Source organism: Camelus dromedarius, chromosome 6 (genome assembly GCF_036321535.1).
Source record: "Camelus dromedarius isolate mCamDro1 chromosome 6, mCamDro1.pat, whole genome shotgun sequence".
NCBI classification, from domain to species: domain Eukaryota; kingdom Metazoa; phylum Chordata; class Mammalia; order Artiodactyla; family Camelidae; genus Camelus; species Camelus dromedarius.
Genome location: NC_087441.1, coordinates 43,499,045 through 43,526,088, shown reverse-complemented (window position 1 = coordinate 43,526,088; position 27,044 = coordinate 43,499,045). Strand labels below are relative to the sequence as shown.

The 27,044-nt window shown below is 37.1% G+C and overlaps 1 protein-coding gene across 1 annotated transcript; it reads left to right on the top strand.

Annotated features, from left to right (window-relative positions):
* Nucleotides 1-5: 5 nt before the first annotated feature.
* AMD1 (adenosylmethionine decarboxylase 1) lies at nt 6-23,557 on the top strand. Its single transcript, XM_010991990.3, has 9 exons — nt 6-458; nt 17,133-17,219; nt 17,731-17,857; nt 19,005-19,107; nt 20,159-20,201; nt 20,300-20,444; nt 20,563-20,655; nt 20,740-20,895; nt 21,313-23,557. The coding sequence occupies exons 1-9, from the start codon at nt 349-351 to the stop codon at nt 21,451-21,453; spliced, it is 1,005 nt and encodes a 334-aa protein (XP_010990292.2). The 5' UTR covers nt 6-348; the 3' UTR covers nt 21,454-23,557.
* The last annotated feature ends 3,487 nt before the right edge of the window (nt 23,558-27,044 follow it).

The following is a 27,044-nucleotide window of genomic DNA, read 5'->3' as shown; positions in this document are numbered from 1 at the left end:
CTCACGCAGCGCCCTCGCGTCCACAGTATGGCCGGCGACATTAGCTAGCGCTCGCTCAACTCTCTCTAACGGGGAAACAGCGGACTACAAGAGACTGAGCTGTATCTGCCTCTATTTCCAACAGACTCACGTTCAACTTTCGCTCACAAAAAAAAAAAAAAAAAAAAGCCGGGAAGATTTTATTAACCCTTTTTTAAAAAAAAGTTAATATAAAATTATAGCAAAAAAAGGAACCTGAACTTTAGTAACACAGCTGGAACAATCCGCAGCGGCGGCGGCGGCGGCGGGAGAAGAGATTTAATTTAGTTGATTTTCTGTGGTTGTTGGTTGTTCGCTAGTCTCACGGTGATGGAAGCTGCACATTTTTTCGAAGGGACCGAGAAGCTCCTGGAGGTTTGGTTCTCCAGGCAGCAGCCCGACGCAAACCAAGGATCTGGGGATCTTCGCACCATCCCAAGGTGGGTGCTCGGGGCTCGCCCACAGTCGGGTCTGGGGGCTGTTGCCGCCTGGAAGGCACCAGCTCCAGGCGGTGGGGGCGAGGGCCGGGTTCCGCAGCCTTCAGGTGGGGGCAGGTCCGCGGGCGGGGTCGTTTTGGCGGCCGTGGAGGGGGCCCCGGGGCCGGGAGAGAGGTCCGGTCCACGCGGGGCTCGAGCGGGCTTCTCCCGCCACCGTTGCCGGGCCGGGCGCTGCCCGGGGGGAGGGGAGGTGGCTAGCGCTGCCGCGTGCTCAGGTAACGTCCCGTGCGGGGCTGCGGGCCGCGCGGCTCGGGGTGGTTAGGCGGCCGGAATCTCCCGACACCTCCTAACACAACAAGTTGGCGGTCCAGGGCCCTGGGTTGGGGTGCCTGGTGGGGGGGCTGCGCGGGCTCCCTCCCGGCAGGTGTGGTTGAGCGGGCTTAGTCAGGCGCTAATTCGGGCGTGCCCGCCTCGAGTGGAGGAGGGAGGGAGTGGGTCGGGAGCCCGATTCGTTCTCTCCGCCTGCGGCGGTAGGAGGGGGCCCTCCCGGCCCCGGGCTGAGGGGCTGGCGAGCAGGCCTCCCGCCCGCGGTCGGCGCGGGCAGCATGTGGCGCCCGGGCGGCGGGGATTGGGCGGGAGCTTTAGTGTCGCAGTGGCTGGGCCCCACCGCCGCCCTACCGTGTTCTGCACCAAAGCCTTTTAGGGGCGGCTCTGGGAGACGGCCGCGGAGCCCACCGAGCCGCGGTCGCCAGTCTCTGGACCTTGGATTGTGTAACCTGTTACCACCGCGTCGGCGGTGCGGGGTGGAGTGAGGCTTGCCTACGGTTACGAGCTAGAGGCCGGTCGGAGCCTAGACATAATACCTTTAATGCCTAAGCCTGTAAAGGAATCTGAGGCCCGAGCCTCCCACCCCGGGTAGTCACGCGAGAAAGCTGGGCGGTCGCGCAGAAAAGGAGAGGTCCTGTGGTGGTCTCATCCAAGCGCAAAGAAGGGCACAGGCGACCCGGACGGTGCCTCGGCCCGCTTCTCGCGGCGCTCGCACCGCTAGGCGCACCCCTCGCCTTTCTAGGCTCCTTCGTACACAAATGCAGCGAGTGTGGCCGAGGAACCGGCGCGGCCGCTTCATTGAGAGGCGACGACCAATGAGCTCCGGGGCCCGGCCAGAAGCCTGGCCCCGGGGTGTGGGCCAATGGGCGTTTCAGGAATGTTGGCTGCGCTCGCTGCCGTCGCTGACAAAAAGCGCTGGGGAAGGGAATCCAGGCGGACACGTGCTGCCGGGACTTTAAGTCACTCTATCTTGAAGGATTCTCTTGTTAGAAAAGCATCGCGTTAGCTAAAATGTGACAGGCCTTATTTTTCAAGCTTTGTGCGACACTTAAAATGTCTTAACATAGCCCTTTACTCTAAGCACTTTGTGTGTTTATTATAGGAAGTAGTTACTTATAAATATGGGGAAGTTTAGTGTTTCCTCCATTTCACAGATGGGGAAACTCCCTGATGGTGGTGATACGCCTTTGGTTTAAAAAAAAATGTGATAGTATTATCCAGAAAATATTGTCAAGAACAATTTTATAAAATGAATAAAATTTTCAGGTTCTTTAAGTGTGTTTAAGGGTTATTTGTAAGGACACATTCTTAATAAAGGGAAGGGGTTTTCCTCCCCAAGTTCTTGGGGCAAAAAATGCCAGAACTTAAGCTTGGAGAAAGGCTTATAAAGGGGCAACTTGACTTTAAAAAAAAAATGTTTGAGAACCACTTCCTTTGTACTTTCATCAGTTGAAATTGTTTTACTGCTTCAGTGTGGATATTAAATTGATGGCAAAAGTTAAACCTTCTAGCTCAGAATATTCATTTTGTCGTTTCTGATTTAGTACCGTACATTTTGTAGATGACTTAAAATTTGTTAAATCATTATTTTGAGAGTTTACTACCACATTTCTCTTGTAGCTAGAGCAAGTTTAAGAACTGAAAAATCAATTGGATTTAACTGTGAGGTCTGTTGGTAACCTTTGTCGACTGAAATAAAATCACACGTAAGAGTTGTGAGTTTAGTTTTATTTGGGGCAAAATGAGGAACATAGGCCGCAGCATCCCAGAAAGCTCTGAAAAACTTACAGAGAAGCAGGGAGAAAACTCATTATATATGATTTCAGTGAAGTGGGGTACCTGCAGTAGAGCACATGTTTAGGCAGAGGCTTGCTGCCAGTCACAAGGAGCAAATGTCACTGTTAATGGTTTTAGTGCTTTTCTAGATATTAGGTGACGCAAGAATTGTGGTCATAAAATCTCCTGAAAATACCTATCTGAAGGCCTGTTCAGCCAATTTTCCCAGAGCACAGAATGCCTCATTCCTGACCTCCATCCTGAACTCCTTTCAGGGTGTGTTAGAGGTCAGTGCCTGCAGCGGCTCATCCTTAAATCCAAGCAGAATTAGATGGGAAGTGCCAGTGTGATCCAATCCTTGTAGAGGCAGATAGCAAGTGCAAATTTTTAGTTAGCACCTTCAAGGAACATTTTTGAGCCAAGAAACATTTTCAGGCAATGATTAACTGATTAGGTTACTTACTAGGAGGCAAAAAAGTAGGTGAAAACCAATATATGATTGATAAACCACCTAAAATCAATGGACTATCTAGAGAGAATCATTGGCTTCTGGTCTTTGAGGAGGTGGGGTGCAGGCCCCAGAGATCACAGGATTACCAGTCATCTAGAAGAGTGATGCATAATGAAATGGTTAGTGCATGGCCTGTGGGATGTCTAGATTTGAATTCAAACATCATCTAATAGCTAGCTGATGTTTTCCCATCTCTAAAATGGGAGACAATAATGGTTCTTACTTCATAGGTAAATTGTGAGGATTAAGTGGGTTAATAGATGGATAGTTCTTTACTGTCTGACACATAGTAAGCACTCTATAGTTGTTAAATTCTTTGTGTTTGATTCTTTTTGAGTACAGAATCTTTTTCTTTTCCTTTTTTTTTTTAAGCAAACCAGATGAGAAGAAAGCATATCAGACTGCAGTCTAAAGGGTTACTTAATATTAAAGGGTGCCTTAGCAATTTGATGTATTTTTATTCAGGTAGAGGAGATGATGAATTTTAGGTAGCTTAATGAAGTCAAACTTTAATTCTTCCACAGAATAATCAGTCTTTAGTACCTTTGTTCTTATTTAATGATATAAAAGTTTGGAAGCCAGAAAATCCTCCCTTGTCCTTGTCTCACATCCTCACCCTCAGTAATTCCACCAAAATGCAAATAGACTAAAGTCATAGTTAAAACACATTAACAGACTGGACTAAAATAAACAAATTACACTGCTTATAAAGCATATAAAACCTAAGGGTGTGGAAAGGGTTAAGAGTAAGAAGGCACAATTGTCCTAAGAGGGCATCAGTACAGATGCTAAAGACATTTTAAAAATAACAAGGATATTATGGAAATAATCCTAGAAAAAAATAGCTTTCCAACACTGATGCAAGAAGAAATAGAAAATCTTAATAGTCCTATGACCATTACATGAATTGAATTAATTATTAGTCATCCCATAAAGAAAACTGTAGGCCCACGTGGTTACAATGGAGTGTTTTAACTTTCAAGGAAGAAGTAATTCCAACCTTTTACATACATTCTATTGAAAATAGGGAGGGAGCACACTTCACTGTTTCTTTTGGGTTTTGTATAATTTTGATATCAAACCCTGACAAGCTGTGAAGGAGCCAGAATTATCATGCACTGCAGATGGGAATGGAAAATGGTATAACTACTTGGGAAAATGGTTTGGCAGTTGCTTGATAATTTAGTACATTTTGTCATCTGATCCAGCCAGTCCAGTCCACTCATGTATATGCCGAAGTGAACAGGAAATGTGCTCATACCACTTTTACATGAATGTTCATTAACAGTTTTATTTCATAATGGCCCCAAAACTGGAAATAAAAATCTCTATTAAATAGGCAAATGGATAAACTGTGATGTTTTCATAGAATGGAATACTAATCAGTGATTTACAAAAAGAGATGAACTGTTAATGATACATGCAACGAATAATTGTGTTGGGGTTAAAAAAAAAAGCTGCACAAGAAGTACAGTAAGATTTCATCTCTATAAAACTACAAAATGCATACTGATCTGACAGGCAGATCAGTGGTTGCCTGAGGATGGGAGTAAAGGGGGCAGCGTGTTTTAAAGAGAGGCTTGAGGAACCTTTTAGGGGTGATGCACATGGTCACTGTCCTTTGATAGTTTCACAGGTATATGTGTATGTAAGAAGTCTTGTAGATAAAATGTAAATGAAAAGACATAGAATTTGAAGTCCTGTAACAAAATAAATGGGTGCATGCCTCCAGTAAACAGTTTGCATAGTAACTTCATCTTTTCAGTGATTCTTATCTTACGTATTACTGAATTGTCTTACTGATAGAAATATTAATCAAGTCATCATTGGCATATGTGTTACGTTTACTGCTGCAAACCAGAGGATAATTTTGGTTGCGATAAGCCCTCCCCTCCAGTGTATGTAAACCTAGCAATTACCATCTGTGCTAAATCAACTTGGACTACTGTGTGCCCCCAAATTCTTTGTACAGTGTCAATGAGTGTGAATTTGGATATCTGGAAAGCTGCTGAAATAGTTTTATAGAAAAGCTGCTATCATCAGGGATAAGGATCAAAAAATACTTAATTGGAAGCAGTGTTGGGTTTGAAGAGTTATTACACAAATAAATATATTTGAGCTTTATATTTGAAGCATAACACAAAAGTAATGAAAATCATAAGTAGATATCAAATTTTCACAAGTTGATTACATTCATGTAACCAGCATTCAAATCTAAGGAATGTAACTAGCCAGAAGTCCCCCTGTACCTCCTTTCATTTATAACTTACTCCCCTGTCAGGCTAGGGGAACCACTATCCTGACTTAGTATACCATAGATTATTTTTCCCCATTTTTATATAACATGAAATCTTTTAGTATGTATTACTCCTCCTTTGGCCAACATTATGTTTGAGGTGTTTTAGTTCATTCTCATATATAGTGTGTTGTGTCCATATACTACAATTTATCCAATATACTATTAATATGAATATTTGAGTAATTCCAGTTTGCTGATACAAATATATTGCTATGAATACTATTGTGTCTTTTAGTAGACAACATGCATGCTTTCCTGTTAGATATACATACACCTAGGAATGGAATTGCCAAGTCATGGGGTGTGCATATATTTAGCATTGAGGTGCCAGTTGCTCCATATCTTCAACACTTGCATTGTTTTTTTTTTTTAATTTTAGCTATTGCGGGTGTATAGTAGTTTTTCCCTTCAGACCAATGGAGTTGAGCATCTTTTCATATCTTTATTCACCATTTGGCTATCTTTTGTGAAATTCTTGTTCAGGTGTGCCTGTTTTCAGATGAGTTTTCAGTTTTCAGGAGTTCTTTATATATTATGCATGAATTCTCTGTCCAGCTTGTGTATTACAAATATCTTATACCTTCTATGGCTTCCTTTTTTATTTTATTAATGATATCTTTAGAAACAAGTTCACTATTTAATATAGTTTATCAGTATTTTCACCTTTAATGGTTGGCAGTTCTTATATCCTTTTTAAGATACCTTTGCTCATTCTAAGGTAGTGAAAATGTTTTTTCTCTTCTAAACTTTTTTTTACTTTACATATTTAGGTCTGCAATCCATCTGGAAACTTTTTTTTTTAATATAGTTATGAGGGAATAGAATGCACCTGAAGCAAAATTGGCTCATCTTTTTAAGCTTTAACTCAAGTCAAGCTGGAACCCACTTATGGAATGTTCACCTTTTCTGTTAAACATTTTCCATTCTCCTGTAGGCCATTTAGAATTTACCTTGAGTGTAATATGAACAAATTAGATAATACTGAGAAGCTTTTTTTTTTTAAACTAATTTCTCAAGAAAGATAAAAGGGGCATATTGTATAGTTTGTGTTTAATTCTCTTAGGAAAGAAAATCTTGTCTGGTATGACTTGGGTTAAATAATATCCGTTAAAAATACAGAGAAAAGCAGTACAGGCATATCCAAATGAATAAGGAACAGATGATGTGTTCTAAAACTAATTTCACACAATATTTAAAATTGAAATGTAGAAAGAGGGTGTAGTATATTAGGTTTAACCTGCAATTTCAAATGATATTGAATAGAAATAGACCATATATGTCTATTTCTATAATGTCTTAGAGTTGCTGGACTAAAATGCTGGACCAAGCAGAAACCTTTTTATAAGAAACAGCAGGTATGTGGAAGAAGCTTATTAGAAAATAGAAATTTTGGTGATGAAAGAGTTTGATCTTTCAGGACTATAAATTGGCTTTCCTTTTTGCTTAAGAATTTGTCACAGACCTGAACTATTCTTAGTAATGAGATGGGTTCACATGGGAAACTGTAGTGGAGGTGAAGAGAATAAATTTTATTCATTGTGGGAAGGTTAAAGGTGATTTATTTTTTCAGCTATGTGAAAATATGAAAACTAGATTCTATAATACTAATGTTGGAAAAGACATTTAGGACTAGTGACATGTTCTGCTATTCTTCTTCTCCTTCACTCAAATTTTGTAAGCTAAAATAAAATTTTCAGTAATGGACTGGGGGCAGTTGCAAAAATAGTAAATCACACTTCAGCATTAACTTTCCCAGAACTCATGACTTACTTGACTACATCACTGCACCATATTGCAATATCAGTAATTTCCATTGAAGGAATTTACAACCCATTGCCAAAAAACCTTTTAGCATAAATGTTTTGGAGTAGAAAAGCTTCCTATTGAAATAAGCTTCTCACTATAGTCCTCATAGCAGTTTCCAAAAAGTTTGAACTGCTGTCTTCATATCACCTTTCTTTGAGAAGTACACATTGAAAGTAATAATCAAATGAATGTAACAGTAATTATACTGACTTAAATTTTAGGTAAAGGTTTGAGATGGAGAACTTAGTGTCCTGATTATAATTAACAGTGCATTCTGGGTTGATTTCTTTGAATGAAAGGTGAAGGCTTATTTCTCTGGATAGCTGAATTACCTGCCCTACAAAGGTGTCCTCAGAATTTAACTTCTGGTCAGCCTAGACTTTGCTGAAGAATAGTCTCATGTTTTAGGAAGATTTTGACTTAGGACTACCACTACTACCTTAGGTAAGGTGTTGAGGCCTGAATGTAATGTGATAAGGAGAGTCTCTGAAACAGACAAGTCAAGTTATTAGCTAAGGTCACAGTTCAGGGAAGCTTCAAATACTTGAGTGGCTTTTTGAGCAAATTCATGATAACCTGATTTTTACTTGACCATTAAAGGAATCTAATCATAAGGAGGCCTTTCAAATTCAAGTTTCTAGGCACCATTTTTAGAGACTGTCTGACCTGCTGTATCTGAGGATAGGATGCAAGTTATAAGAGTACTTTAAAGGGTTTCTTCTACCTGCCAGCAGCATTCTGTTTCCTTGGTCATATCTTTTACAGATCCTGTTTTGAATTGTTCCCTGTATATACCCAGAAGTGGGATTGCTGGATCATGTGATAATTCAGTTTTAAAATTTTGGTGAATGTCTGTACAGTTTTCCCTTATGACTGCACCATTTTACATTTTCACCAGTAGTGCTCAAGTGTTAAAATTTCTCCATATCCCTGCCAACACTTGTTCCTTTTAATAGCAGCAGACATCCTAATTGGTGTGAGGTTGTATCATGATTTTGATTGGCATTTTTTATGATTAGTGGTATTGAGCATCTTTTATGTGCTCGGTGGCCATTTGTGTATCTTTTTTGGAGAAATGTCTATTTAAGACTTTTGCCCACTTTTTTTAATTGGGTTATTTATTTTGTTGTTGGAGTTCTCTACATATTCTGAATATTAATCTCTTACAGATACATGATTTGCAGATATTTTTCCTATTCTGTAGGGTTTTTTAAATTGAGGTATAGTTGGTTTACAATGTTCTGTTAATTTCTGGTGTACAGCATAGTGATTCAGTTACACATATTCCCTTTCATATTTGTTTTCATTATAGGTTACTATAAGATACTGAATATAGTTCCCTGTGCTATGCATTAGAAACTTGTTTATCTATTTTATATATAGTAGCTAGTATCTGCAAATCTCAGAACTCCCAATTTATCCCTTCCCACCCCTCTTCCCCTATAACCATAAGTTTTCTATGTCTGTGAGTTCTCTTTCATAAAAAAATTCATTTGTGTCTTTAGATTCTGCATATAAGTGATATCATGTATCTTTCTTTCTCTTTCTCGCATACTTCACTTAGAATGACAATCTCCAGGTCCATCTATGTTGCTGCAAATGGCATTATTTTACTTTTTTTTTTAATGGCTGAGTAGTAGTTCATTATATATATACACCATAATTTCTTAATCTAGTCATGTCAGTGGACATTTAGGTTGCTTCCATGTCTTGGCTATTGTAAATATTGCTGCTGTGAACATTGGGGTGCATGTATCTTTTTGAACTGAGGTCCCCTCTGAATATATGCCCAGGAGTGGGATTGCTAGGTCATATGGTAAGTCTATTTTAAGTCTTTTGAGTATCTCCATACCATTTTCCATAATGGTTGCACCAAACTACATTCCTACCAAGAGTATCAGAGGGTTCACTTTTCTCCACAGTCTCTCCAGCATTTTATTGTTCATGGACTTTTGAATGATGGCCATTCTGACTGGTATGAGGTGATACTTCATTGCAGTTTTGATTTGTATTTGTCTGATAATTAGCAATATTGAGTGTTTTTTCATGTGTCTATTGGCCATTTGTATGTCTTCATTGGAGAATTGCTTATTTAGGTCTTCTGCCCATTTTTGGATTGGGTTTGGTTTTTTGTAGTTAAGTTGTATGAGCTGTTTTATATTCTGGAAATTAAGCCCTTGTCAGTCAATCATTTGCAAATACTTTTTTTCTCCTATTCCATAGATTGTCATTTTACTATAGTTTCCTTTGCTGTGCAAGAGCTTATAAGTTTAATTAGGTCATATTTGTTTATTTCTGCTTTTATTTCTATTGCCTGGGTAGACTGACCCAGGAAAACATCGCTAAGATTTATGTCAGAATGTTTTACCTTTCTTCTCTTCTAGGAGGTTTATAGTGTCTTATGCTTAAGTCTTTAAAGCATTTTGAGTTTATTTTTGTGTATGGTGTGAGGAAGTGTTCTAACTTCATTGATTTACATGTGGCTGTGCAGCTTTCCCAACTCTACTTGCAAAGAGAGAATCTTTTCTTCATTGTATGTATTCTTGCCTTCTTTGTTGAGGATTAATTGACCACAGTGTGTGTGTTTATTTCTGGGCTCTCTATTCTGTTCCATTGATCCATATGTCTTTTTGTGCCAATACCATGCTGTTTTGACTACTGTAGCCCTGTATGTAGTATTGTCTGAAGTCTAGGGTTATGCCTCCAGCTTTGTTCTTTTTCTTCAGTGTTGCTTCAGTGTTGAGTGTGGCTTCCTTGGGTCTTTTTCAATTCCATGTAAATTCTGGGATTATTTGTTCTATTTATTTGAATAATGTCCTGGGTAATTTGACAGGGATTGCATTAAATCTGTAGATTGCTTTGAGTAGTATGGCCATTTTAACAATATTAATTCTTCCAATCCAAGAGCATGGGATATCTTCATTTCTTTAAATCATCTTTAGTTTCCTTAATCAATGTTTTAAAGTTCTCTGTATAGTATTTCACCTCCTTGGTCAGGTTATTTACTTTTTCTGATTTCATTGTACATGTAAAGAAACAGGTTTCTGTTTGTTAATCTTATATCCTGCTACCTTTTTGAATTTGTTTTATCAGCTCTAGTAGTTTTTGTGTGGAAACTTCAGGGTTTTCTATATATAGTATTGTGTCATCTGCATATAGTGACAGTTTTACCTCTTCTCTTCCAATTTGGATCCCTTTTATTTCTTTTCCTTGTCTGATTGCTATGGCTAGGACTTCCAATACTATGTAGAATAGAAGTGATGAGAGTAGGCATCCTGTCTTGTTCCAGATTTTACTGGGAAGGCTTTCAACTTTTCACCCTTAAGTGTTACATTGGTTGTGGGTTTGTCATAGCTTTTATTATGTAGAGATGTTTTCTCTATACCCATTTTGGTAATTTTTTTTTTATTATGAATGGATATTGGATTTTATCAAATAGTTTTTCTGCATCTGTTTTGTTGATGTATCACTTTGAATTACATATGTTGAACCATCCTTGTGACCCTGGGATGAATCCATCTTGATCATGGTGTATAATCTTTTTTATGTGTGGTTGATTTGGTTTGCTAATTCTTTGAGAATTTTTGCATCTATGTTCATCAAAGATACTGGCCTGAAATTTTCTTTTTTGGTAGTGTCTTGTCTGGTTTTGGTATCAGGATGATAGTGGCATCATAGAATGAGTTTGGGAGTGTTCCCTCTTCAGTCTTTTGGGAAGAGTTTGGTGTACGTTCTTTCTGTGTTTGGTAGAATTCCCCAGTGAAGTCATCCAGTCCTGGACTTTTGTTTGCAGGGAGTTTTTTTCTAATTACTGATTCTGTTTCACTTTTAGTAGTGACTGGTCTGTTCAAATTGCCTATTTTTTCTTGTTTCAGTTTTGGTGGACTGTATGCTTCTAGAAACTTGTCCATTTCTTCTAGGTTGTCCAGTTTGTTGCCATATAGTTTATTCTAGGTTGTCTTTTCACTCTGTTGAGTGTTTGCCCCCCTCCAAAAGTTGTTTGATATAGTCCCACTTGCCTATTACTGCTTTTGTTACCTGTGCTGTTTGTGTAATAACCAAGAAAGCATTGCCAAATCCAATGTGCTAAATCTTTTCCCTATGTTTTCTTTTAGGAGTTTTGTATTTTCAGGTCTTAATTTAGATCTTTAATCCATTTTGAGTTATATGGTGTAAGTAGGGGTCCAATTTCATTTTTTTGTGTGCATATCCAGTTTTTCCAACACCATTTGATGAAGACGTTGTCTTTTCCCAATTAGTCTTGGCACCTTTGTTGAAGATCATTTGACCTGAGGCATTTACTAAATTTTCACATTAAAAAGTGTAGCCATTACAACTGACATTAGCCATTAAGTCATTGATTTGGATGACATGTCTTATTATTTTAATTGTATCTTTTCCCATGTAAACACCCCCAATTTGTTCTATTTTTATTAGACCCCAGACTCTTGAGAAAATTTCAAATATAAAATATGAATGCCATTAATGTTTTGCTTTTCTGGCACAGTGATTAAGATCATTCAGTCCTATCATTTGTAGAGTATACCATTTCTTTGAAATATTTAATCATGATCTAGGTGGGGCTGGGATTCCATAAAGCTTTATTTACAAAAGGAGGCTCATTTTTTCTCCCATGGAAATGTGATAAAATGATTTGCTGAAAATTCTCAGCTGTTTTGCTTTTGGTTTTTTCCCCTTCCTCTTTATGCACGTGTACAGCATTGGATTAACTTCTTCAGTTCTGTCTCTGTCACATCTTTCCTGCCCCTTGATTGATTGATTGATTGATTGATTGATTTTTTGAGTCAGCAGCTCTCCTAAGATAGTTTTTATAATCACTTGGTTAACAGACCATTCAGCTGTGTTTTACTTAGGGTATTTTAAAGCAGTTTCTTTCATACTGTGACTTTGAGAAATACTGACTACATGAAGGTTTTCTATTAGGTAAGGAAGGATTTGGTTGCAGAATTATTAACTAATGGTGACTAAGTGCAAGAGCATTCTCATTTCCATCAAGATGGAATAAGCACACTCTACTCTGTCTCTTACTAAATGCAACTAAAAACCCTGGACACAATGCATGGAGCAGCTGAGGACTCTGAAAATAAATGTTAGGTGAATTAGAGAAGGAAGTCAAAACTCAAAATATCACTGAAATAGCCATAAATTGTTTCTTTTTTCCGTCTGTTTATCTCCTGGGGTGGTCTCAAAAACTGCCAGAAACCTGGAACTATACAAAAATTGACAAAAGGAGCTCTCAGAGAGGTCCTCTTTTTCTGGTATGCAAAGAAGGCAAGGAAGGATTGGCCCCTTTGGGTCAGGGAGAGTGAAGGGAAATCCTTTTTGTTTGTTTTTGTATTGCTTTGATTTTTTTCTATTCTCTCCTACTAGAGCTGAGGCAGTTTGTAGCAGCCTGCTGCAGAGTGGAGAAACTAAAGCCTTGGCTTTCTAGCCAGAGGACCAACAGGCAGAACCTCTTTACTTCCCCACCCACCTCCCATCTCTCACTCTTGAACTAAAATTGTTAGGGATATTATGGAGAGGAAAGAGGTGAAGAAAGTAATCCTAATGATTTATATGAACATCTCTTAGCTGCTCATTTATCCATCAGACCCTAAACAGCATATCAAAGGCTTTGAAAACTGATAGATCACCTCCCAGTCCCAGGCTGGCCACTGGGTGACAGACAGATAAGCAGGACAGATCAAAGGCTTTTATAACTAAGAAATCATAACATAACCCACAGAAGTTGGATAAGAATGAGAAGACTGAGCTTAACCATTTCAATTTCCTGCTAAAAGAATTTAAAATCACATGCTCCATAGGTTTTAAAGATTTGAAATCATATAACATGATGTCCAGGATGCAATCATAAGTTACTTGACATATGAATGACCAGAAAATTCTCAGGATCTCTCAAAGAAAGACACTCAACAACTCCAACCTAGGTTGTGCAGATCAAGATTTAAAAGCCATTGTAACCATTCCATAGGAAGTTGGAGTGAACACTCTTAAAAAGATACAGTCCTAGCAGAGAAATAGAAGATGGAACTTAAAAAGATAACAAAAAATAACTACTGGAATAAAAAGTTTACTGAATGGGCTTTAGTAGAATGGAGGTGACAAAAGAGTGAGTGAATTTGAAGGTAGAAAAGTCTGAACAACGGAGAGGGGAAAGATTGAGACTGAAAATGAACAGATCCTGTGGCACAAACCAAAAGCTTTAAAGTTTTGTGTCAGATTCCCAGAAAGAGGAGTGTGTTGCAGAAAAAATATTTGAGAAATTATCTATGTCTATGTTCATTATAATGAATGGGTTTTATAATAAGGATATTGGTCAGTGAAATGAATAAGCTTCATTTGTGTAGATTAAAATAAATAGCATTTCAAGTGGAATATATATCAGTAGTTCATTAATAAGATAATTCTATTAAATAAATCTTTTATTTTTTATCTTCTCAGGAACTCACCCTCTAAATACCTGGTGACAAATTTTGAAAACAGTGAAGGATCATGTAACAGTTTAGATTTTTTTAATTTAAGGCTGTTTGGTTTTCTAACAAGTCCATAAGATCTAATCAGAATAACTACTTGTTGCCAGATTCAACAAATACTTGAGAGCCTGTTATGAACTGGGCTAGGCACTAAGGATAGAAACAGTAAAACACTCAATCCCTAACTACGTGAAATGACTAGTGGGATTAACATGAATACCAAAATAGCCACACAAATAAAATACTTGATAGCTTTCTGGGTTTTAAAACCTAATTTAATGGCAGATTTGATCTGGTGGGGATAGTGAGGTGACTTGAGCTGGAAAGAGTCGGGCAGGGACAGGGGTTCCAGATGAAATCCATTCCAGCAGTATCCAGAACAAAGTTTATGTATGCTGTCTCAGCATAATTAAACGTTCTTGTTCACTCTCAAGTGACTTGATTTGGGTCAACAATTTTATGGTGCCTTATTTCTAGGAAGAGAGAAAAGTGTGGGGGAAAACCCAGTATGACTGAAGTACAGAAAATAGGGATAGTTATCTATATATGCCTTTATCATAAAATGAGTTAGATAAAAAGGGATGCCTGGAGATCTGAAAGTTAGATAACACTTTGTTCTTTGAAAGACAGTAAACCATATCTCTCTGAAATGAGGGGAAGTAGGTAGTGTTGAGGGTGGAGTCACTACAGTGAAAACAATAAAAGCTTAAATCCAGTGTGCCATGCCTAGCCCTTATCCTCTTTTGCCTAGCAGAAATTTTAATGTGCCTCAGGCAAAAGAACTAAAAGAAAATAAATAACACAGAGTTCCCCAGTGAAACAGCATAGAGGCCCACCAAACAAGCCCCATCCATGTGCATAGTAGTTCTTATTAGCTAAGTCTTGGCACACTATTCTTGGCCAAGAATCACTTAAAAGAAACATTGAAAGGAGACATTTGGGGGTACATCTGAGAATAAATTTGGATGTGCATAGAAAACAGAAGCAGATTAAAAAGTAAAGCAGCTTTTAAATCCAAGAAAAAAAACAAAGCTATACAAGAAAGGGAGAGTTCATGTTATACTATCTAGCTCAGCCATGGAGCATGTTAACATGCTATAGTTAACACTGCTGTATGATACGTGAAAGTTGTTAAGAGTAAATCCTAAGTGTTCTTATCACATGAGGAAATTATTTTTCTTTTAGTGCTTTCTTTATTGTATCTGTATGTGAGATGATGAAAGCTAACTAAACTGTCATTTTGCAGAATACATAAGGCAAACTGTTATGCTGCACACCTTAAATTTACACAGTGATATATGTCAATTATATCTGAACAAAATGGGGGTAGTCAACATAAATAGATAGAACTGAGAAGGGGTGATAGGAGAGGATTCATTAGTACGTCCAGTGGGTGGTTGTAGAAGAGTGCTGAATTCTAGTGGGAAGTTAGCAGGTAATGATATTAGAACTGTAGTGCTATTGAAAGATCTGAATTAGATCTTTCTAAAGGGATCCCCGTGCTCCAAAATTTTATTTAATGCTTCTAATATTTATAGTGACTACTTTATTATTTACCTTTATCTTCAGTATTTGAATTCTTATTATCTACTAGGTGAATTTTGTATGCTTTTTACTCTCATCTGTCATGTGAAATAGGTTTTATTAAACCAAGCTCAGGGGTAAATTTAAGTTTGAAACAGCAAAACCATGGCCCAGTCTAATGTGTATTTTCTTCTTCATACAAACAATCATTAGCACTTTTTAAAAGGCAATAATTGTTAGCTCTTTTTAAAAGTTGTTTGGTAAAGTTGTGGGCAAATAGGCTTTATAATCGTTAGCAAGGCTAAGTCATTTAAGTTTTCAGATGGGTCTCAGTACTATTCAGTTGAACTAATTTACTAGTGGGAGGAATTACTGCCTTTCGTCATTGGTGGGTCATCCAGTTGACCGTTGGGCCAATTATATATATGTTTATATATATATATATATATGTATGTATGTTTTTAAGAAAAATGATAAAACAGGCACAGAATTCTAGCAGGATTGATTGGTACAATAAGGCATACCTGTTTCTGTGCTGTTGAGGATTTCTCTTATGAGATTGGTTTATTTGTTTTTTAATTGAAGTAGAGTTGATGTACAGTGTTCTGTTAGTTTCTGTTGTATGGTAAAGTGGTTCAGTTATATATATATATATATATATATATATATATATATATATATATATATATATTCTTTTTCAGATTCTTTTCCATTATAGGTTCCATTATAGGTTAATTCACAAGATACTGAATACAGTTCCCTGTGCTAATAGTAGATCCTTGTTGTTTAATTATTTTATGTACAGTAATGTATATCTGTTCATCCCAAACTCCTAATTTACACTCCCTCCCATAAGGTCTTGTTGCCAAAAAACCACCTCTATCCTGCTTACTGAATTGAGACTTGAGGACAGTTTTGGATAAAGTAGAAAAGGCACCTTTATTTCTTTGCAAGACAAAGGCGGTCACAGTGGGCTAATGCATCTAAGTCTGTGAGCCTGCTAGGAAAGAAGGGAGGGAGTTTTAAAGTAAAAGTTCAAGAGTTTGAGGGGTGGAGCTAGAGATTGTGCTCAGGGTAGCAAATTGTTGCAAAGTTCTTGATTTTGCAGATACAATGGTCCCCTTCCTTCTGCAGGGTATGAAGTTCACCTCCAGCTTTGAGACTCTTTAATATTCTTGTTCCTAGAACAAAGGATACATAGGAAGGGGCTCCATGGAAAAGAGCTCTAGAGAAAAACTTAGGCAGTTTAAAGTCAGTTTGATAAATGGTTTTAGCCTTTTAAGCATGCTGAGACCTCCTGCTGCAGGCTGTGAGGCCTGCAGCTCGAACAACAGGATTCAAGGAAACCATAAGGGGTCAAAAACAACTGTAGACATGACATCAGTTAGGAACAAGATGCACAAAACACTCAACTGCTGGAGCTGTACCCTCCACCCTTAACTTGCATTTCTTTAATCAATCTTTAATCAAATCACTTTAATCTTAGTGTGAAAGATAATGTTTTCCCTTGGTTTATGGACCTTTCTATGTTTCACAAACTATAGCATGATGTATCCATCTTACTTGGTAGATATGTCAGTGTAGATTATTTGGAGTTAAAACTAAATGTTGGAAGAGGGAGGGTATATAGCTCAGTGGTAGAATGAGTGCTTAGCATACATGATATCCTGGGTTCAATCCCCAGTACCTCCATTAAATGAATGAATGAATGAATACCCCCCCCCCCAAAAAAAAACCCTGACAAAGAAAAAGGTAAAAAAAAAAAAAAACACCCAAACTAAATGTTGGTATTCATAAGAGAAGCAGGAACAAGACTGACAACCAATATAAAACATGGGGTCTTAAGCCACTGGAAAACTTTGAGAGCTTTGTAACTGAGAGTAGGGAAGTACTGTTATGAATTAATCATCACCCCCCCCTTTTTTTTGGTTGAATAATAGATCCGAGTGGGACATACTTTTGAAGGATGTGCAATGTTCAATCATAAGTGTGACAAAAACTGACAAGCAGGAAGCTTATGTACTCAGGTAAGTCCTCTAAAACAAGTGTTGGCTAACTGATTTCAGTCTGAATCATACTTTACATGGAATAGAAAATCGTTCCTCTGGATCTTAGTTCTATAATTGTTTTTTCCTTATTTTTTAAAATGTGGTATAAAATAAAGTGTTTACTTCATGTGTCCTAGGCGGTAGGTTTTTGAAGTCTCACCTAATAGCTCTTGAAGATAGTGGCCATCTTTACTGCCTTGAGGTGAGCCGGTTAGGTGAGGAGGAGAGTTGACTAGTAAAAGAAGGTTTGTGTGAGGAGCTTAATACGCTTTATACCTAATCAAGTTCTGTTTCTGTGGGGTTCTAGAACCTTACACTGATTTTTATATAATAAAAGAGGAAGAATACCGTAGTACATTATTTGCTTCCTAGAGATCTTAACATTTAAAATAACTAGCCAAAAATTTACATTGTAAATAATAGTCCAGTAATAAAGTTTCAGTAGTGCGGAAACATCGTTATAATACTGTGACTTTTTCTTTAACTGCAGTGAGAGTAGCATGTTTGTCTCCAAGAGACGTTTCATTTTGAAGACATGTGGTACCACCCTCTTGCTGAAAGCACTGGTTCCCCTGTTGAAACTTGCTAGGGATTACAGTGGGTTTGACTCAATTCAAGTAAGTAATCAAAAAAAAAAACAACCATTATTTAATCCTTTTGGGGGGTGACATAAATGTTCTGTGATATGCCAGGTAAATAAATTTGTATACTTCTTCAGTTGTAGTGGGTAAGATGCTCATACCATGGGAGAAAGAGTGCCTGTTGCTCCTGAACAACAGAAAATACAGAGGAACAAGAGAAAGAATTGGGATAAAACTCAAATGGGAGAAAGAAAAAAATACCATACACTTTCAGTAGTAAATTCCTTGCAGTTACTATGAATGGTAGACAAACTAAGAAAAGAAGGGGAAGTGAGAAAAATTATCCAGTTTTCATAATAAAGAATTGATTATGTTAAAGAGCAATAGTCAGTTAAAATTCTGATAGCATTCAAGAATTGGTGGTGGGTGGAGGCTCAGTGGTAGAATGCCCACTTAGCATGCGTGAGGTCCTGGGTTCACTCTGAGTACCTCCATTAAAATAAATAAATAAAACTTAATTTACCCCCACCTCCTAAAAAAAGAATTATACTTAGGGCATAACTGTTCTGGTGAGCGGATACTGAATTTTCATATTTTACTTAACTCTAAAATAATGGATAGCTGTCAGTAGGACCTAGAAACAATTTTTGTTAACTATTGATCCTTTTAAGACGATCTAAATTTAGCAATATATTCCTAGGTTTTGGATCATTCACTCTTTTGAAACTAAATATACACATGTTCTCCCACAGAATTTTTGGTTACATGCCTATTAAAGCTCAGATAAGAAACTCCTGCTCTAGAAATAGATACTGTATATAGTAGATTGGGCATTTTTTTAGTTTCTAGAAATTCGCTGTCCCAATCTACATTCTTAATGTTCTGTTGCAATTCTTAATCCACAGCTGAAAAACAGAGTTGCTCTGTATAACACTAACTCATGGCTATTGATCTGAAATCTTGCTCTTTGGCATAGTAGCCTTCATTTTTGTCTGTCAGTCACCAAAATACTACACATCTATTAAGCATGTTAAAGGAGAAACGTTATGTTAACTGTCATTGGGGAAGATATTGATAGTGATAGTTTTGATTTTGATATGTATATGTATAAAACAGTTCATTGGTTTAGGAAAGGTGATAGAATTCTGCAAATGGAGTTATCTGTCTGTCTGTTTTTTTTTAGAGCTTCTTTTATTCTCGTAAGAATTTCATGAAGCCGTCTCACCAAGGGTACCCACACCGGAATTTCCAGGAAGAAATAGAGTTTCTTAATGCAATTTTCCCAAGTAAGTTTAAATAGATTTGAATCTTACTTTCTTAGAGGATATATTCTTGGAAAGATTTTTTTTTTTACATATATGCAAAAGCAACACATTATATAGTTAAGATGAATGTATCAATATAGCTGATTACGAATTTTAGAATATGTTTGTGTGTACCTCAGGTCAGTTTTGAAACAATGGGGGTAGGGGTGGAAATCAAGGAATTGATCACCTGCCAGAGGGAGCACTCATCTTTTAGCCAGTTACTCTCATACACCTGGGTGGTTATGAAGGCTGTGATCCCTTCCTCCAGAAAAATGCTCAGTGACTCAAAAACCCATGCTAAGAAACTGTCTAGCATTCTATACAGGAATTGAGTTGGAATTAAAAGTGATCAACATAGATCATAGTGTCACTTCAACTAAATTGGCAAGATTTTCTTCCATCCATTTACTAAGCTTTTATCTATAGACCTTCCTTTTTGAGCTTCAAGGACAGGGAAGTAAAGGTTATATAATCTAGCACCTTCATATCCTAGAGGAGGATGAAAACCTAAGATGATTTTAATAACCTGGAGCAAAGTCACTCACAGGAACGACATAACAAGAAAATCTATCCTATTCTTATCTCCTGATACTGATACAGCCTAGTATAGTTTTGTGAGTGCTGAGTTTAATTTAAATATCTACCAACTCTTAATTTACTGTGTTGAATGAGGCTTTGAATCACCATGGGAAGAACTTACTACACAAAATAACGTGTATTTACTTGGAAGAGTGGAGAAATGGGTGACCAAATTCCATTTCTTAGTGGAGTTTTAGGGGAATGTAAGCCATAATTGTCTCAGCACCATTTAGACTGACTCACTAGCTGAAGTGCATCTCCAAAGGACAGTCAGTAAAATTTTTTCTTAAAGGGTGAGGGGGGATCGCCTTCTTGCAAATTCACCCACTTAAATTTCCCTTCATTGACATTTTTGTTAGGAGACAAGTAGTATCATCCTAGCTCTTGGAAGGTGGGGAGAGCCATTCTATCAGATGGATCTGTTAATGTATTTTACATTCTCCCTCAACAGATGGAGCAGCATATTGTATGGGACGGATGAATTCTGACTGTTGGTATGTTGGACACAATTTGATGGATGTTTTGTTCTGTATAAGATTTATTTTAAACTTTCAGTTGTCATTTTTAGAAACTATTTTATACTTTAATGCAGGTACTTGTATACTTTGGATTTCCCTGAGAGTCGAGTAATCAATCAGCCAGATCAAACCCTGGAAATTCTGATGAGTGAGCTTGACCCAGCAGTTATGGACCAGTTCTACATGAAAGATGGTGTTACTGCAAAGGATGTCACTCGTGTAAGCATTTTCAGTAATCTGTATTCTTCTGCGTGGTGACTATTGGTAAATATTTTTAACTCATTCTTAGTTTATTTTTCAAATTTGTTTTAAATTCAGTCCTTTACCTTTTTTCCAGGAGAGTGGAATTCGTGACCTGATACCAGGTTCTGTCATTGATGCCACAATGTTCAATCCTTGTGGGTATTCAATGAATGGAATGAAATCAGATGTAAGTAATAAATGGTATCTTGCTTAATAATTAAATATTTAAGTGTCCTCTTTCCATTATTAACACAAAAACTATTTTTCTAAGGGAACTTATTGGACTATTCACATCACTCCAGAACCAGAATTTTCTTATGTTAGCTTTGAAACAAACTTAAGTCAGACCTCCTATGATGACCTGATCAGGAAAGTTGTGGAAGTCTTCAAGCCAGGAAAATTTGTGACCACCTTGTTTGTAAATCAGGTAATTTATTTTAGTATTGACAGTAAAATCTTACAGGAAATAAGGATAGTGAGACATGTCATAAAATGTATTCTGAGATGGCACATAATCAGTCAGAGGTACTACTGATTTGAGGTTTTTCTTAGATGAGAAGCTTTATGTGTCTCTTTGGACTTCTGTTGGTCTTTGTTTTATATCTAGCCTGAGTGATGAACTCCTCCTGTCCTGTTTGTTTTCCATGTTGACAGACCTTGGTGGGGATGGTGCAGGGACATAAGATGTACCACTTCATCCCACCCATGAAGAGAGAGCTAGAATATTTAAATGCCACAGTTTCATTAAGATAGTAGTCTTAAATATTTACTGCATGGCTGCTTTGTTTGAAAATACTTCTGCAGATTTGGGAGCACTAATGGTTAATTTAAATTTTTTCCCCAGAGTTCTAAATGTCGCACAGTGCTGTCTTCACCCCAGAAGATTGAAGGTTTTAAACGTCTTGATTGCCAGAGCGCTATGTTCAATGATTACAATTTTGTTTTTACCAGTTTTGCTAAGAAGCAGAAACAACAGCAGAGTTGATTAAGAAAAATGAAGAAAAAACGCAAAAAGAGAACACACATAGAAGAAGGTGGTGGTTGCTTTTTAGATACTGATACCAGGGGCCATGCTTTCCATAACCACCACCTTGTAGTTGCAGAAAGCCCTAGATGTAATGATAGTGTAATCATTTTGAATTGTATGCATTATTATATCAAGGAGTTAGGTATCTTGCATGAATGCTCTCTTCTGTGTTTAGGTATCCTATGCCACTCTTGCTGTGAAATTGAAGTGCATGTAGAAAAAAACTTTTACTCTATGAAACTTTACAACACTTGTGAGAACAATTCAATTTGGTTTATGCACAGTGTAATATTTCTCCAGGTATCATCCAAAATTCCCCACAGACAAGGCTTTCGTCCTCATTAGGTGTTGGCCTCAGCCTAGCCATCTGGGACTGTTCTATATTAAATTGCTACTGGGATTTTACATCCAGTTACCTCCACTTTCTAGAACATATTCTCTACTAATATTATTGAAACCAATTTCTACTTCATACAGATGTTTTTGCAACAGCAATTAAAGTTTTTCTTCCACGAGTCAAGTGCTCTTTAAGAAAATTATTGCAGTTATCCATTTTGTGTATTACTATTTTAACATTTTTGCTTCCTATACTTGTATTCCTTTAATTGATTCATTCCTCACCATGGTGTCTCCCCTCCCAACCCTACCCCCTCAATAAAGCAATACACTGTTACACTGTGGGTTTATACTAATCTTATACCCCAGAGGGGGAAGGAGGGAATGGACCCTGGGCTTAATTTTCTTTTAAAGTCAAGAGAGTTTGGCATTTTTTTATTAGCATGAGCTCTTTTGGAAGATAGTGACAAAAATAAGCTAGTGTTGATTAGCAGGTAAGACATAGATTGATGCTAGGGATTAATGGCAGAACTGTATGGACCCATTCGCCATTCAGTGCCCTACCCAGCTCCCTCACCCACCCCTTAAATGACACTAGCTCCTCATGAATACTATGCCTTTACTAACTTGCTAAGTAGTAATATCAGAGAATTTTTATCACTAAATTTATTAGCAGGGAGATTTAAGATAAAGGTGTATTGGATTCATCAAGTCAAGTCAGCTCAGATGATTTACTTTTACTTCAGCAGCCATTTCGACAAATTTCTATTAATGATATGCCATAAACTTCAGTTCAAAGCAGAATCGATGTCTTTGCCATCTTGTGACTTTAAAAGTTCTGTGACTTTGTGATGCATGTGGTAGTGTTTTGGCCTTAACAGCTCCTCTTCCTGGTGTTCCTTTCATCTTGGTTTCATAGGATCAAGTGAGACTGCCCAGAATGAGAACTGTTCTGGTTATTCAGACATGCACAGTGAAGTGTGATGCTTTCCATAAACTGTAACATAAAAAATTCCAAAATGGTCAGTGGGAAATGACTAGAAATACAGGCTGAAAAGAGCTGGTGTCTTTTAGCTATATTTGCAAATACTGAGATTTAAGCAGCTGAGAAAAGAGCAAAGTTGACTCAATTTTGTATTTCTTCTTGTCCTCAAAATTTTTATTCTTTCTGGATTGAAGCAGTGATTTTTTTTTGTTCCTTCCGTATTTATAAATTAAACACTTTTTTTCAGTGTTTCTAAACATAAAATCCACTTGATTTGAAATCAAGTGGTTGGAACACTTTGAACTTTTATTTTAAGCATGTTGTTGATTCAGAGTTTCATTGAAGAAGCTTTTGATCAGTGGATCAGTTTGATTTTGTAATTAGAGCATAGTACCTGATGTTTTGGTGCTATTACGAGGACCAATGCTCAAAGTGGATTTTGTTCTTGAACAGTGTCCCAGTAGATCTGATGACATTTGTTGGCTTGAGGTCTGATTTTTTTTCCCTCTAATGGATTTAAGATTGCTATTTAATGTTGAGAAACTGCACAAATTTGTATGGAACAAAGCCTAGGAAAATGAAAACTATAGATTGAATAGTAATCTAAATTAATCCTAGTATGTATGATGGAGGAGGGAAAATTTTGGTGCATAATTTCTCTCTTCATGGTGTTGGATTTAAATCAGTTGAAATGTATTTCTGTACCACAATTTAAGCTTCAATAAAAAAAAGTTTGCTTAATTCGTTGTCTAATGACATTCAGAAAGTTTTCTATTGATGTATTTTTTTAAATAATATACATGTCCAAATATTAGACATTTAAAGATGTTGTAATTGAGGAAATCTGTGTTTAATGATCATTTTTTAAAGATTTATGAGAGTTTTCATGAAAATAAGATCCTTAAGCTTCAGAGAGAATATCTAATTTATACTTAGATTTACTCAAAGGAAATCATCTGGGCTATATATACCAGAATATCAAAAAAAGTAGAAAGGGTTTAAGCAGTGAGAATAAGGATGCATTTTGAATTTTGAGCTAGAGAATTCTCGTAAAAAGTTTGAAGGTGGAATGTTCCAACATTTATTATGGAATAGGCTCTTAGCGGTGGGGTGGGGATGAAGTTTGATCATTTTGCCATGCAGGTACATATCTCATGATCATTTAGCAAAATTTCAGTTCTTTAATATCTACTATAAGCTTTCTCAGAATAAGCTTAGTCAGAATATTATCAAATCTGAATAAAGAAGAGTTGATCCTAGAAAAGCAAGATATTACAGATGTGTGCAATACCTACAACACCAGATTCTTTTACAAGAACAGGTAAGTGAGTTTGGCAGACACCAGTGAGCAGTCATTGTGTTAACTGATCAGATTCAGATTCAGTGGTAAATGTGATATCACTTTGAAAGATAAAGGACTTTGTTTTTATTGTCCTAGCCAAATAACTCACCATTTCCTGGCTCCCCACCTTCAAACTTTATATTCTCACCTACTTTTCTCTTTTTCATAGCAGAAGTATTGGTCTTTTGGATTCCATCCACCCATTCCTACCTCAGAGACTCTTGAGTTACCTGCAGGCAACTCTACCGTTAATTACTTCTTTCTTAACACTTTTCCATCAGTTTGTTATACTTTTCTAGTTTTCTTCCCACTCTCCTTTGCCCCTTAAAGTGTGCTTTTGTTAGTCCTTTACAAGATGACAAGTGTCAATTCTTACCCCAATACTGAACTCTCTTCAAACTACTTTCTGCAGTCCACCATTTTCCTGGGCGCTCAAACCAGAAACCTAGGATGAACTTGGGGCAGGGTCATAGAAAACCGCTGGTAATTTTAAGGGATGTCCGTTAAGTTGTTGGAAATGTGATCTAGGAACCCAGAAAATTGAGATTTGTAATTTAAACATTTTAATTAGAGACTTTTCAAGCATATAAACAAAATAGTATATTGAACCTTCATACTCTAGCTTCAACAGTCCTCAAGTCTACTTTGGTGCATCCATCTGTTTGCTACACACAAACACACACACATTAGGTAAAGATTGAAACACACAAATCTTCACTACAACTTGAAACTCTGAAAAATGGGTATTTTTAGCCCACAGCCATATCAGGACAAAAGAAGGTTCCCTTATATCCCTACCTAAGCAACTAAGCACTATCCCACTCTCAAGTTAATTACTCTCCAAATTTTTTCACGACTAGGATTCCCCCTCTCCACTCTGAAACTAAATTGAATCACATAATGCTTTCATTAGTATAAAATTTTGAGACATTGAGCCATGGATTTCTTTTTATTGCTGAGTAGTATTCCACTGTATGAATGTACCACAATTTGCTTAGCCATTCACCTATTAATGAAAATTTTGTTAGTTTCCAGTTTTGGAAAATTGAATAAAGCTGCTATAAATATTTGCATAAAAGTATTTTTGTTGTGGCTTCTGGGTATGTAGTAGTATCTTATTTATCTGTGTTTCTCTGCGTAAGGAACATGCTCTCATGTCTATTGGCCATTAGTATATTCTTTGAATGGGAATAAATTTTTGTACATTATAAAATTAGGTTGGCTCTTTTTATTAAGGAGATATGACTATTTTTGATATGATTTCTTCGTCTAGTATTTTGTAAATATTTTCTCCTAGTTGGTCTTTGCCTCTTCATTTTCCTAATAGTGTCTTGGTGGGTAGAAATTCTTAATTTTAACAGCCTTAATTTATCACTTTTTAAATGGATCTTATCTTTTCTTTCTCAATAAATCTGCCTTTCTCCACATTGTGATGGTGGTATTGTTTTGTTGTAAAAGCTTTTCTAATTTTTGGCTTTTACATCTGTGGTCAAATTTTTCTATGGTATGAGGTAGGGATTGAGGTTCATTTTTATCCATATGATCATATAGTTAATCCAGCACCTTTTGTGCTATTTCCATTTAATTTGATGCTTTTTTAAAATATTTGGTTGACCATGTAAGTGTAGGTCTGCTTATTGCTTTGACAATTTCATGTACTTTGTATTTCTGTGTAAATATTAAAATAAACATGTCAACTTTTATTTTCTAAAAGCCTGATGGACATAATTAGGATTGAGTTGTCCATTTGTCACCTCTAATTTTTCTCATCAATGTTTTGTGTAATGTTTTGTGCTTTTGATTAATTTATAGCTATTTTAGGTTTCTTGACATTAAAAACTGTCAATAGGATCAATTTGTTTCCAATTGCTAATTTATAGATACACCATTTCTTTTAAGTTTGTTTTTTGGTTTTTTGTATCACAAGACCTTGCTAAGCTCACTGGGTTTAAAATTTTTTTATTATTATTACTTTGGTTAGGACTCAAATACATGTTGTGTATATGCGGTAAGAGCAGGCTATGATTAAGGTGAGGTTAGGAAGACCCCTAGGGAGCAAAATTCAAGGAGGTGCTCTCAGGGTGGTGAAGTGGGCATCCTTTGCATTTTGCTCCCTAGGGGCTTTCCTTGCCTCAGGTTTCTCTTGGTCCTCTCTTGAGGGCATATGCCTTGTCCTAATTTTAGGAAGAAAGAAATTCAGGAATTCAGTATTCCATGAGGAATGTTTGCTGTTGGTTTTATGTGGATGCCTAGATGGGTACCTTTTACATAGACTACTTTGGTTTATAGTTTTCTGTGTTTTTCTTATTAATGCATGTTGAATTTTTGCAGTTCCCCCCACTTTATTTTGCATCCATTGAAATACTGAAATGACCATATGGTTTGTCTCTCTTACTCTATTAAGATACTTTTCCTGTCCTTGGGGGGTTTGGTTAATGAAAACCTAGGACTGAAACAGACTCCCAAAACACTGTCCTGTTTAAAGTAACTTTGCCCAAGGTTGCACAAGTAGAAATGAGTCTGGATTCAAACTCTGGCTCATTTTCTTAACTACTGTGCAATCTCTCAGCTAAACCTTCTCCAAATAAGTCCCTTTTACACCTACCTAAGTCCTGGGAATTGTGTTACTTCATCTACTTCACTTACAATTCAGGAATTAATTCCCCATCCTCGATAGGGCATTTGCTTCTTTTGACTTCAGTTTTAGCTCTTTGATGTCCTTCACCTGGTGCTTCAAGCAGGCTCAAGGTATTTCCCACTCACATTTTCCCCAACCAGCCTTCATTAATTTTCAGGGAGTCAAAGCCTGCAAAATAAGGAGAATTAATGAAATTAATCCTGGTGCAGCTTTTATGGAAATATACACCAATTGAATGACAGTAGCCT